At 39.6% G+C, this 13,531-nt stretch overlaps 1 protein-coding gene and 1 long non-coding RNA gene across 10 annotated transcripts in view; one reads left to right on the top strand and one right to left on the bottom strand.

Annotated features, from left to right (window-relative positions):
• The first annotated feature begins 6,277 nt into the window (after positions 1 to 6,277).
• Positions 6,278 to 12,140, top strand: LOC147012483 (uncharacterized). 2 transcript variants are annotated; one of them, XR_015051637.1, is made up of 4 exons: positions 6,278 to 6,939; positions 9,103 to 9,139; positions 11,648 to 11,675; positions 11,796 to 12,140. It is a non-coding gene; the product is annotated as an uncharacterized LOC147012483 (long non-coding RNA). The 2 variants fall into 2 exon arrangements; XR_015051636.1 differs by having other exon boundaries at positions 6,279 to 6,939; positions 11,774 to 12,140.
• A 144-nt stretch (positions 12,141 to 12,284) lies between these two features.
• LOC147012484 (uncharacterized) overlaps positions 12,285 to 13,531 on the bottom strand; it is a 59,820-nt gene continuing 58,573 nt past the window's right edge. For all 8 annotated transcript variants that reach the window (XM_085856801.1, XM_085856799.1, XM_085856802.1 and 5 more), the window contains one exon: positions 12,285 to 12,759. In XM_085856801.1, the coding sequence (XP_085712927.1) occupies positions 12,566 to 12,759 (194 nt within the window). In that variant the 3' untranslated portion in view covers positions 12,285 to 12,565. The remainder of the gene's footprint in view (positions 12,760 to 13,531) is intronic.

Genomic DNA, 13,531 nt, shown 5'->3' on the forward strand with positions numbered 1-13,531 from the left:
ATTTGCTGGTTTAAGTGCGGTTGGAGCATTGACGGGTGGTATTTCAACAGCGGTCAAAACTGCCAACGAAAGGAAGGCTCAACTCCAGGCTCAAAAAGAATTGGAAAGACATAACAAAGAGTTGGAGAAACAAATTAGTGGAAGTGGTGTAATTGTAGATTTTGCTGAAAAACTTGAAGGTCTGCCTGATAAAGCGAGATTGTTAGTTGGAGATATGCTTTCTTCTATAGCACAAGCAGGTGTAAAATTAACGAAAAGAGGTAATGGATTATATCTTTCTAATAAATAAATGAGCATTGATGAGTGGTTGAAAGAATTTGGAAAGAATACAACATCAAATTTACAACTTGCCAAATATTGTAAGAAATTAAAAATTCATAATGTCGTTATTTGTATGAGAGATGAATTAACAAGTGTGACAACATACAAAGAATATTATTATGAACTTAGAAGATAATGATGGGAACGGTTCTCATTGGGTTTGTATTTTTAATAGTCAAGACAAATATTATTTTGATAGTTTTGGTCTTCCACCACCTGTTGAAGTCATAAAATTCTTACAGAATGGTGTTTATCAAACATTTCAAGTCCAAGAATTAAATTCCAAGTGTTGTGGTCAATTATGTCTATATGTGTTATTTCAACTCAACAAAAATAAAAAATTTTATGATATTATTTTTAATCTAATATAAATGACTTATGTTGGTAAAGATGGTTCTATCTTTGGTGTATCTCAAGAACTGGATATTGATTTATCAAATTATTACACAAAGGCACAGGCTGAATGACATAAATATAATATAAACAAAAATATTAACATGAAAAATGCTTATAAATTAAAAAATTATCCAAGCCCGACTGACGCGAATGACTTGGTGAGATTAAGCGATTTATCACAATATATATACTTAAATAAAACGGCTGTGTATTCTAAAGATACAGAAGTGTTGATATTATCTCCAGGTCATACAGAATTCACAGTTCAATTAAAATAAATTTTTATAAAGAAGACATTACCGTTTGTATGAGAATAGAACAATGGGGGTATGATATGAATGATTTAGGGTATAATTGGTCATTTAAAATTAACCTCGAAGACCTGGAACAATTAAATCAGTCTCGTAAGGAAGAATATTATCCACTTGGTATCGAGAATGAGTTTTGTGGAGCCACGATTAGTAAACAACAAATAAAAGAATTTAATAAGGGTAAATATAATAATGGTTTTGCCCTTGTTTATCTCATGAAAACAGAAAAAACAGGATTATATATAATAAGTAAGGAAATACAAAATGATTTAACTATGGGAAGATGGGGAGGTGTTTCGTGCCATAATATTATTCTAACATATATTTCTAATACATAAATGACAGCAAGAAGGCTTCAAGAAAATTATCATTTCTGTGTCCAAGCATACCTTCAAGAAAAGGGTATTCGGTATTTTAATAAATATGTTCTACAACATAAGAATGAGGTATTTTCAATAAAAGATTGGCATTATGCTGATGTTGATAAACCGACAACTTTAGATTTAATTAGAATGTTAAATAATGAAAAAATTATAAGGTTAAGAAAAGGTAAGGCTCTTTTAGAAATTCAAAAGAAATTTTATTGGTTTCCTGTTGTAAAAAATTATTTTGGATACAGGAATAACAAGAAATCCTGATGAATATATGTATAATATTCTATGGGGTGTAAACGATTCAAGGATAGTAAGGGATGAGGAAGGAGTTGAAGAAGAGAGGGAAGAGGAGGAAAAGGAGAAGGAGGAGAGGGAGAAGAAAGAGAAGGAGGAAAAGGAGAAGAGAGAGAAGGAGGAAAGAGAGAAGAGAGAGAAGGAGGAAAGAGAGAATCGAGAGAGGGAGGAAAGAGAGAAGAGAGAGAGGGAGAAGAAAGAGAAGGAGGAAAAGGAGGAGAGAGAGAGAAGGAGGAAAAGGAGAAGAGAGAGAGAGAGAGGAAAGAGAGAGAATGAATAAATATCAAAATATGGAAACCAGTGAGATTCAAAAAAGATTGGTGGTATTACAGAAAATAACTCAACCCACCGAGGAGGAAAACAAAGAATTGACAAGTCTATTTGCAATATTTTCTTCAAGACTATTGACATCGTCAAGCTATTCATTTTAATTCAAGTTTTTTCTTAAATAAATGGAGGAGAGAGTGAAGGCATTTCTAAGGATTCTTTATGTTTTAAAAATTAAGATTCAAATGTGCATGTTGGAAACTAAAAAGGTTTTTGCACTCTGCAGGAATTTTCTCATAAATAAATGAGTTATTGTCTCAAATGTAAAAAGAAAACTAATACTAAAAATATTTCATATATTAAAAGTAAAAATAACAGGGTTATACAAAAAGGTATATGTTCGGTGTGTGGTTCAAAAAAAAATCAATTTATCTCCAAACACAAACTCGGAGGAGATATACAAAAGTTTTTATCAGGAAGTAAATTTACAACTACTGGAATACCAGGGGAATTACATCTTCCAGGTTATTCTTTCTGTGGTCCAGGCACAAACTTGGATAAAAGATTAGATGAGGCAGACAATCCTAAATCCTGGAGTAAACCAATCAATAGAGTTGATGAAGTGTGCATGAGACACGATATTGATTATGGGAATACCACAACGTTGGAAGAAAAGCATGAAGCCGATAGAGAAATGTTGTATAATTTGTCTCTGATACAAAATCCAACCTTGAGAGAAAAAGTTGATAGGTTCATCGTGAAGAAGATGATTAGTGCTAAATTGAAACTTGGACTTGGAAATTCAAAAAACTTATAGGCTCTAATGATGCCATTAAGACTGAAGAGCAATTAGCTGATGAATTACATAAACCAATATTCACAAAGTTTCAGAGAAGGAAAGTTTATTCCAAGGAAGTTGATTATATCTGGTCTGCTGATTTGATTGAACTCAATAATGATAAGGGGTACAAGTATGCTTTAACCGTTATTGATTTGAGGAGTAGATATGCGTGGGTTGTCCCTTTAAAAAACAAAACAGGTGATACTCTTATGTTAGCTTTTCAACAGATATTTAATAAAAGTAAGAGAAAACCTAAGAAATTGTGGACTGATGAGGGTAGAGAGTTTTATAACAAGACATTTATGAATTTTCTAAAAAATAACAGTATTACATTATACAGTACCTTTAATGAAGGGAAGGCAGTTGTTGTTGAGCGTTTTAATCGTACCTTAAAAGAGAGACTATATAAAAAATTCACACAACTCGGTTCACAACAATGGTCATCTTTTATTCAGGATATTGTGGATAAGTATAATGACACGATTCACACGTCAACGAATATGAAGCCATCAGAAACATTTACAAAATTAAAATATGAAAAAGAGATTAATGTCAGAAAACCTAAGTTCAAAGTTGGTGATATCGTAAGAATATATAGGTGGAAATCTCATTTTGAAAAGGGTTTTACTGAACGATGGACGACAAGAACTTTTTAAAATTGTTGATGTAATAGATACAGTTCCTTGGACTTATAAAATATATGATTTGGAAGGGGAAGAGATTTTAGGTTCATTTTATTCACAGGAATTACAAAAGACAAAACTAAGCAGATAATACACCTTTGTGGACACTCGAGGGCCAAGTCCGAGGTGTATAACAGTATATAATGTGTGTCAAGGGGTGGACGTTCTTACATCTGTGAACCCCAAACACAGAATCCTCAACTGAATAGTCAAGGCTTAACTTTTGTTTGTGTGTGTGTGTGTGTGTGCAATGGGAGCAATAGGTTGGCGCTTCACTCCCTCCTACTATACACCGTTGTGGACACTCAAGGGCCAAGTCCGAGGTGTATAACAGTATATAATGTGTCAAGGGATGGACGTTCTTAGATCTGTGAACCCCAATCACAGAATCCTCAACTGAATAGTCAAGGCTTAACTTTTGTTTGTTGATGTGTATGTGTGTGTGTCCCAACCCTCACATTCAAAATCTCAACCCCAACCCTCACATTCAAAATCTCAACCCCAACTCAATCCTCACCCAACACAATGTCTTTTTCAAAATGAGATTTCCACCTATATATATATATATTTTTACGTTTTTTTCTTCTTCCAATTCTGTCTTTTAAGGCTTTCAGGTTTGATGACGTAGAAAGGGGAGTAAGCCTGCACTTTCTTCCCAGAACGAACAATGTATATTTTTTGTTTTTTTCTCTTCTTCCAATTCTGTCTTTTAAGGCTTTCAGGTTTGATGACGTAAAAGGGGGAGTAAGCCTGCACTTTCTTCCCAGAACTTTCTTGATCTTGCTCCCATCAAGCACCATCCGACAAAGAACTACATCGATAGGTTTAGATCCCAAAGAGTGATAGCAACTCCAAAAGTCTCCAAAATATAAATAAATAAAATAATAATAATAATAATAATAAATAAATAAATAAATAAATAAAAGCCCCCAAAAAGTTTCAAGTGTCCAACATAAACCCAACTTTCCAAGTCTTCAAGGTATAACCACATTCCCGTTGAGTTTCCAAGATATGTATCACATTGTGAGTTATCAATCCAGAACCCACATTTCAAGTATTCAAAGTAAAACCAACTTACAAAGTCTCTTAAGGATAACTCATTTACTGATTTTTTCAAAATTTGTGAGTCTCCAAGGTAGGACCCATATTTAGAACCATCTTGGCAGAACCCTTTTCCTGAGTCTCCAAGGTAGTTATTTAAACCATCAAGGCAGAACTCATTTCTTGATTTTTCAAAATTTGTGAGTCTCAAGGTAAAACTTGTATTCTGGCTCATCAAGGTATAACTTGTTCAGTGGGTATTGTCTTGATAACTCACAATGAGTACTATTGCTGTAAAACTCTTTTTCAGGATTTTGCTGGTCTCCAAGGTATAACTCTTTGGTTGGGTCATCAAGGACGAACTCGTTCTGTGGGTCTTGGTCGCTCATAAGGTCTTCAACCAAGCCAACAATTTCGCCCCACGTTGTAGCAGAAGCAGCATTTTGATTTCAGATTTCAGACACAATTTCCTGTGAGAGAAAATAATAATGTATTAATTAAGTTATTTAATTATTAAATGAGTATGCTTCAATCAAAGTTTGAAAATAGGAAAATAAAAATCTTACCTCAATAGATAAGAGGTTTGAATCCAGTTCATCAACTTGAAGGTTTAGTTCCATACAAGACAGAGAGTTCCAAGGAACACCAAAGTCATCCCACTCAAGGTCTTGGTCGCTCATAAGGTCTTCAACCAAGCCAACAATTTCCCCCCAAGTTGTAGCAAAAGCAGTATTTTCATTTTGTATTTCAGATACAATTTCCTGTGAGAGAAAATAATAATGTATTAATTAAGTTATTTAATTATTAAATGAGTATGCTTCAATCAAAGTTTGAAAATAGGAAAATAAAAAATCTTACCTCAATAGATAAGAGGTTTGAATCCAGTTCATCAACTTGAAGGTTTAGTTCCATAGAAGACAGAGAGTTCGAGACAAGCACACAGAACACCATTGCCAGCAAAAACAAATGTTTAAAATGGAGCCTGGGTTTGAAGCTTTTATAGAGAAAGACTGGTGGGTGTGGTTTCCTTTGGAAATTCCCTGGGCAAGCCTAGGCAAGCCTTCATTGGGAAATTTTTCAAAACCATAACATCCTGTAATTTTCTAGTGATTTCTTTGTGAGTCAGAGATGAACTGGAAATGATGTAAGAGTGGGCAGGGCTTAGCAAAAGTAGGCGGAGCTTAGGAAAAGTGGGCGTGGCTTAGAAAAAACACCTTATGAAAAGTGGGCGGAGCTTAGCAAAAGTGGGCGGGGCTTAGGAAAAGTGGGCGTGGCTTAGAAAAAACCTTATGAAAAGTGGGCGGGGCTTAAAGAAAAGTGGGCGGGGCTTAGCAAAAGTGGGCGGGGCTTAAAGAAAAGTGGGCGGGGCTTATTGAATACCTTGTGGAAAGTGGGCGGGGCTTAAAGAAAAGTGGGCGGGGCTTAACAAAAATAACCTGTGGCTCAGGAGGTGGTCAAACAAGAGCATTAAGAGAAGTTTATCATTTCGTAATGGCACAAATGGGGTATCTTAAAAAATATAAAGATTCAAATGTTTTGTTTGTCAATATTTTAGATGGGGATTATTGTGCAAAGAAAATTAAACTATTGAAGGAATTTGAGAATGAACAAATCTTTATAGGTTCAATGAGTGAGCTGTTCAACCCCCAGGTGTTCAATTCAATGAGGTTCAACCTCCAAGTTAAAAGGGGAGACAAATAAATATACCTTGGGATAAAAAGGGGGTTTATTTTTAGGGAAAAAAATATGAATCGCTGAAAATCCCCCATTCATTTACATGGGGAAAAGTGAGCCAGAATCAGTATTCTTACCCTACTTACATTGTAATGGCCTCCTAGACCACACCCACCAGTGGTGCAACGGCAGATGTCCATTTCTGTGAGTAGGGATGTATATAGAGTATTACTATACATGAGAAAATTTGTTAGCTTTTCAGCTACCCTGACCCCTGTGGGCTCCCGGTCTAATTGTGCCTGAAAAAAATAGAAAAACAAAAATTAACATGAAATCAAATCCTCTCTTGCTTGGAGTGCAGCCACACCCCCTAAACCCCACCCCTCGGACAGGAGAGCGGTCTGAAATGTGTTAGTCAGCTCTGCACCACCCTGTATTTAACATGTATGCTTCAGGTGATACTATACCTGGAGTGTAGTGAGAAAATCAATCCCTGGGTGGGGGTTGATGTGATCATCTTATTTGATTGTTCTTTGCACAGATGTACAGATATTTAATGTCAAACAGGTTTTGGTTCCTCATCTCCCTCAGCATTCACTTTGCAGAGAAAGCTGAATTCACAGGTGCAGCTTTTCTCTCAAGCCATTCAGCAAACCATTACCGAGCACCAGGTGGCTGTGCATCAGCTGTTTGAGCCTGATGTCCCTGTTCCTGGGCATATCGACTTACAGGCACAGGTAGGAAGAACAGTTCTTGGTTTAAATTAACTGCAGCACCCTGTCAGAATAAAGTAAACACCCCTGGATGTAACCGATGTATCATTGTAATGATCTGTTAAACGAACACAATCAAATGGATTGTGTGTATTCGTACCTGGTAACATATCCATTGGTATCACACAGTGCTTGAACCCGGGAAGGCATCCAATATGAAGTACATGTTGTTGCATCTCCTGTCTATTACTTGCCACAGGCTGGCTTTTCTGCACCTCCCGATCCATGATGTCAGACATTCCTCGATGTTGTTCATGTCAGGACTCTGTGGTGCCTAGGAAAGAAACTGCAGCCCAGTCCTTCTCTTCCGGGAAGAGATGGTTCTGGAGCTGCAGCATGTGGCACCATGTTCCCACAATAAATGTGTAACCGACTGCAAAATGCCTTGCTGGTATCGTGGTAAGAGGGTTACTTCGAGTCAATGTAGTATTTACCATGAACTGAACAGTTATGGTGAGTTCAGGTATTTTTCTCAAAAAACTTGGGATACAGTCTGCCAGGTGGGAGAGAAATGGCTCGAACTACGGGGCGTTGACCATCAAATCACTCAGTCGTGTGTCATTCCTTTCAACAAATCGATTGAGGACGTCAAGGACTCGTCTGTTATCACCCGGAAAGTTACAGGCGATTCAGAAACAAAGCGGATCACCCAGACAGGAAAGCTGAATGACTCTGGTTGTAGCCGAGTTGTCATCATCAGCAGGTCAAGTGAAAGTCAGTGACTTACTACTGCTGATGATCTTTCCATATACTCTTGACTCCCATCTGGCCAAAAGACACTTTTTGCTGACAAGATGGCCTTCCCTTATTTTCTACGTCTCAAATGATAGATATAACCTTTCTCTACAAGAACCAACATGGTGTATACAAACATTTGGCCTGCAAACATTTCCTTCTGGGCCCACATCCCATGTTACCATTGAAATGCCAGTTTGTGGTGACACTGAAACATCATGATAATGTACAAGTTCTACGTTTCATAATTCAGTTATAGAAGCTCACACACAAATGATTATTCTACAGAAGACACAGGTCTTTACAGAATGAATTTATCTTCCTTCGAAGTTTCAACAAATGTAGTGAAGCTTCTGTGTGGCAAATACAACAGCGGATCTGCTGTGATAACTCTGATGAACCTAAAAACACATCACCATACGTACAGCGACAACTCTTTATGATGACCTTCACATAGTCGGCATTTTTCTTAACATATCCATCGATACAACACATCTTACAAGAATGCTCAACCATACTCAATCACCAAACATTTAATTATCACACCCATCATACACCACACTCACTCGACTATTCATGTTGAAGCCTATTTTGGTAACAACAAACCAGTGGGTTTACTTTAGCCATAAAAGACTCCTCCAAAAACACATCTGCACAGAATAAAAATATTATATCGTTGAATTATACTTATCAGAGCATTAACTGGCAAAAGTACACCCATATGATTGGTTTGACATATACAGATAAGTTTCGTCAACATATGTGCATCATAGATAACTTCTCTACCTGAAAGAGAGGGAGTGGGCCGCGGCTCGTTTCTCGAGCCCCACAGAGTCCTGACATGAACACCATCACTAGAGACCCCAATCTATTAAGAAGATTGATAATTCCGTTTCTTTTTTGAGATAGTTTTTCATTATAAGTAAAATCTCAAAGCACTTTGGGATGTTCTCAACCATTTCCTCAGATTACAGTGTCATGGTAAGGTGTTTTTTTTGTCTCCTCATAATTATTTGTAACATGGCATTCACTGCTGGCCAAGCACAACAATCGTGTAATAACAGCAGGATTGAAGGCCCGTCTCATTCCACCTCTTATATTGCTTTCAATATATTCGGTGAAAAAGTAAAGAGAAAAAGATAAAGGAATATTACGAATCGTACCGAGTGTTGATTCCCTCTTGAAATGTGCACCTTCGTGTTCCATAGAAAGCCGTATAGGTAGTTTTTCGTACCCGAGTTAAACGGTCTCTCCCATGGAATCATACTCGACGAGGCTCCACTCGGAGTGTGTCGAAGAGAGAAAAACATGGCACTTAATCCCTAATGGGAAGTGTTTTGTTCTTCACATGTACACCAACATGTCAATAACTTTTACCAACTTCATTTGCAGACCATCACAGATGGAAGCTTGAAGACCAACAGCTCAGGTGAGTAATCAAATACACTGCCTGAATTAAAGGGCTAATGCTTTAATATAAAAAAGTTAAAACAGGTGAGCCTTATGAACAATCGTGTTTCATGTTAAAATGATTAAATTTCCGAACTGGAAATTATCTGAAAAGGAAGTGATGTCAGTGAATGTTGGATGCAAGCACCATATCTGGTCCACCACGAGCTGGGATGGTTGTGGTTCATTCAGCATTGGTGTAACCAGCCTGAGGTTAACAAGGTGTCGGATGGTGCACGAAGTGGCAGACGGGGCAAAGTGTGTCAAACAGGGTGCCAGACGGGACACGGTGCATTGGATAGGGCAAGGGGTAGGACACTTCCGGCATGCTCGGAGCCTGCACATACCTAACAGATTTCTTTGTACACATTTAGATTCCATCAAGACCAAAGGAGAACCAATATTTTGACAGTTTCCATCTGTATGTGGATTTAACAGGGAAGGCTCCTCCATCTCAATGGTCTTCACCCATTTTATGATGAAGACATGGAAGTCTTAGCAAAATTTTACTTTGATGAGGACAAACATCAGATCAAGTTGAGGAAAATGGAAAATGTCCGTCACGGAGCAGATGTGAGATCACCCACAAGTGATTTGATGCCCAATGGTTTGTACACACAATAACGGAAACTAGAAATAAGAAACCCAGTCATTTAAACTTGATCAGTTTCACCGCTAACGAAACATTAAGTTTAGGATGGAACTGTTGAGTGGATATTAAAATGGAGTTTTGTTTGGAATGCATTTTGGAGTGATGAGAAGCATTGTAAGTGTTGAAGTTTGTGGAATTCATTGCATATTGTTATAGATTTCCCACACGTCGGCGTGTGAACGACCGCGTCTAACCAATAGCGGTCGCTTCGCCCACCGAACGGACAATCCAGTCACGGCTTTCCGGATCAACGCCGGAAGCCAGCCACGGGTGTGTTTTTAACCACACCACAACCTTGTCCACACTCTACCCGCGCTACAGGGTACGATCGCCAAATCTTCGATTTACCTAATTATTCGCGCAGGTAGGTTACCGAGAGATTGTACCTCAACGGGACCGCTTGGTAATGAGCCGCTTAAGCAGCTCGTTTCCTTTGGGGATAACCGAGCGGGGTATTATCGCGCAGTCCCGTTGGACCCGATCACTTTACCGGCTTTCTAAAAACCAACTATATTCCGAATGCAAGATGGCAGCTCAATTACGGGAAGAGGGCGCAACGAACAGGTTTACATTCACACAAGGACATTTATTATAATAAAGCACGTATGCAATTAAACTAGGCAAAACACGTATGCAATTATACAAGCACGACAAAAGATCTACGACCGTCTATACGAAATGCAATGCAAACCTTTACAGCACACAAAGCACTTAATTTCCTACTTATTAGACGGGCCCACGGACACGTACACGTACGCACGCACGCACGCACGCACGCACAAAGAAATGGTGGCAGAGGCCTTTAATAACGATCTCCAGCTCGGAGGACAGGTGAGCTGAAACCCAGAGCCTATCTCGAACCTCTCCACCTCGTGTGGTCTTCAAGTTGTTCAGACCCGGGCTCCAGCGATAGTGAGCTGGATCCAATCGCCATGAGCTGCGATCCTTCCCGAGCTCCCGCGAATCCTCCTACGCTCAACACGTGCTGGTGAGATGAGGCGCCGATCCTTCCCGTCGATGCGTCGCTTCCCCGAGGAACCACCTCCAAGAAGAGGTCGATGAGTCGCACCAAGCCGGGAACCAAAATGGAGAACAAAGAGCTCCACGAACCAAGAAGAAGAAGCCACCACTCGCAGCTCGAGCCGAGCGACCAACTCAACTCTCTTCCAAACAAAGCAGCTCGAAGCAAAAAGCTCTCCCGAGCCAAACAGAAGCCGAAGGCCCACTGAACCACCAAAGCAAAAAGCCTCCTCCCGAGCCAGGCCGCAACCGAAGCTCACTGAGCCAGCCGACGCAAAAGGCTTCCGAAGGCCTCAACCCTAACGCAAGCCAAGCAGTACCCGACGGTCTGCTGAACGACTCCCCTCAACTCCCTTCTCCAACTCCGCACACGAACAAAGAAAAGATCTCCTCTTATCCTTCTCCCACCCTTCCCCCGCTCCCGGCGTGACTCATGACTCATGCCCTCGTGCTCCATCCCCCGCTCAACCACGGGCAGGAGGGAGTTGTTGACATGAGTCACGGGACGGCAGGGTTCTTCTCCCTCTTCGCAGAAGAGGGGGGAGGGACGTCTCCATAGTTTCGTTCCTTAAATATTAAATTGATCCGCAGCGCATCTAATCGATTTCTGAACATTTAAACAATGGAAGGTGAGCTATCTCGGGAACAAGCACTTATCGACATAGCTGACTAAAGGAACCTGAATGTTGTGTGCAATCAAATTCCCAAATTCGTAACAATATATTCACGGTTCCTCCGTCAGTTGGTACATCACGCTAAATGTGAGCAGATAAAAATATCAAGAGCTTTTCGTGTGTGTGTGTGTGTGTGTTACAGATGTTACAAGTACAAATTATTCAACAATGTAAGTTTTACAAAAATTACGTGTTTTCCATGCTGGACCTACAACTGTTTCTTTGTACACATTTAAAATTAATCAAACAACTTGATTGTGATCTGCAGGTGCCGTTTTGTGTGGGCATAGGGACGAAGACAGATTGATGGATGAATTTTGCAGACAAGCAATGGTGATGGTTGTGAAGGCAAGCAATTCTTTACTGATTGCTAATTTCACCTTGGAGTGACGATACGCTTCATTAACAAAACAAAAAAAAAATTAAAAAAAGTTATGTTTTATAAATAAACACGATCCTATTAATTTCCAATTAGTCACTGGCTTTAACACCAATACAAATTTTTATTTAGGACCCTAATCATCAAAAAAGGTACACATGTCAAACAAACAGTTTCAAATGGAGCACCTCACCACCATTAGAGCTTTTACATTGCATCAGATGTGGCAATAAATGTGAATTTTTGCTCCCAGCTTGACGACAGAAAACACCATTTGCATATTGCAGTCTCCATCCATTACCCGTTGAGAATGCTGTGTGCATTCCTACCCCGTTGAGAATGCTGTGTGTGCACAGGCAACTTGCGAGTTTCATAAACAATCAAAAAAGGGAACCAATGATGATGTTTCAAGAAACCACAAAAGGTTTATTGGAGAAGCAAACAGGGCCAGACGCGAGTCTACCAGAAATAGGGGGCTGAAAGCACAGCCAACACGGGGCAGGGGAAAAAAACAAAATATGGGCTTTGACGGGGAAACCTGTCCACCGCAGCCGCGACACCATCCCATTGATGAGGTGCATTACACCACTATTAAAAAAGTTAACTTTGCCACTACGAGTCAAACTAACCAAACAATGTCCACAATAGCTTGATAAACGGAACACGCACAACTCCAATTTGTTACAAATTTCCAAGAGCAAAACGTTCTCCAGGACTCCGCGTCACATCCCAGAGGTTTAGGCTTTGGAAGCGGGGTTGAGACAGCCACCTGACAAGCTTGGTGGTCAAGAAGATTATGCCCACCAACAGCAGCAACACCGTGCAGGTGATGGTAGCGGAGATGACAAAGTATGCAACTGCCCAGGGAGCCACACCTAAGGGAAAACTGAGGTTAATGGACAAACGTTGACCATTCTCCATCAAACCAAATGAGATGAGTTATGAACCAGGATTAAAGCAAACACCTTACATTTGCAATTGTACAAGGAAACCAGCCACAAGCCATATGGTGCATCATGCCAACATTGGATTAGCATCCCATTGATACATACATGAACTAATTATTCTTCACTACAAGCTTAACATCCACATGTCTTCATAACCAATATCACATTTAAACTCCAAGCAGGAAACCAAGCTGAGGCATGAGCATACAATGGCCCGTTTCCACAAGAGATGCAACTGTGGAATAAACTACCATAACAAATAGGTGGAACACAAAACTCCCCAAAGATGGCATGCTCTGATACAGCAACACCTTCAACTGGGATCCGACAAACCTGACAGCTCAGACAAGATTATTTCAAGGGGATCTCATTACCAATCACCCCCATCGTACCACGTCGGTGGTTAACTTTATTGGGTCACACATCAACGTTGCTCATCCAAATGAAACGTCAAGGAGGAAAGCTACATTCCTCGTTTGAAGGGCATGTCTTACCTTGAAGACATTAACTGGAAAGATTTATGTCAAAAAGACCACCCCAAGCAGAACATGGGATCTACTACCAGATTCATCAGAAGCGAATGCCCCGCAAGCCAAAAGATTGCTTTCAAAGCGAAGGTGAACAGGCCCCTTTGCTGGTCAAAAGTGACACTCAAATTAGCAGATTGTCCAATTCCGAACTGTACATCTGACACTTCACT

The sequence above is a fragment of the Eptatretus burgeri genome, chromosome 15, assembly GCF_056783735.1.
Source record: "Eptatretus burgeri isolate ZD-2024b chromosome 15, Ebu_testis_v1, whole genome shotgun sequence".
NCBI lineage: Eukaryota > Metazoa > Chordata > Myxini > Myxiniformes > Myxinidae > Eptatretus > Eptatretus burgeri.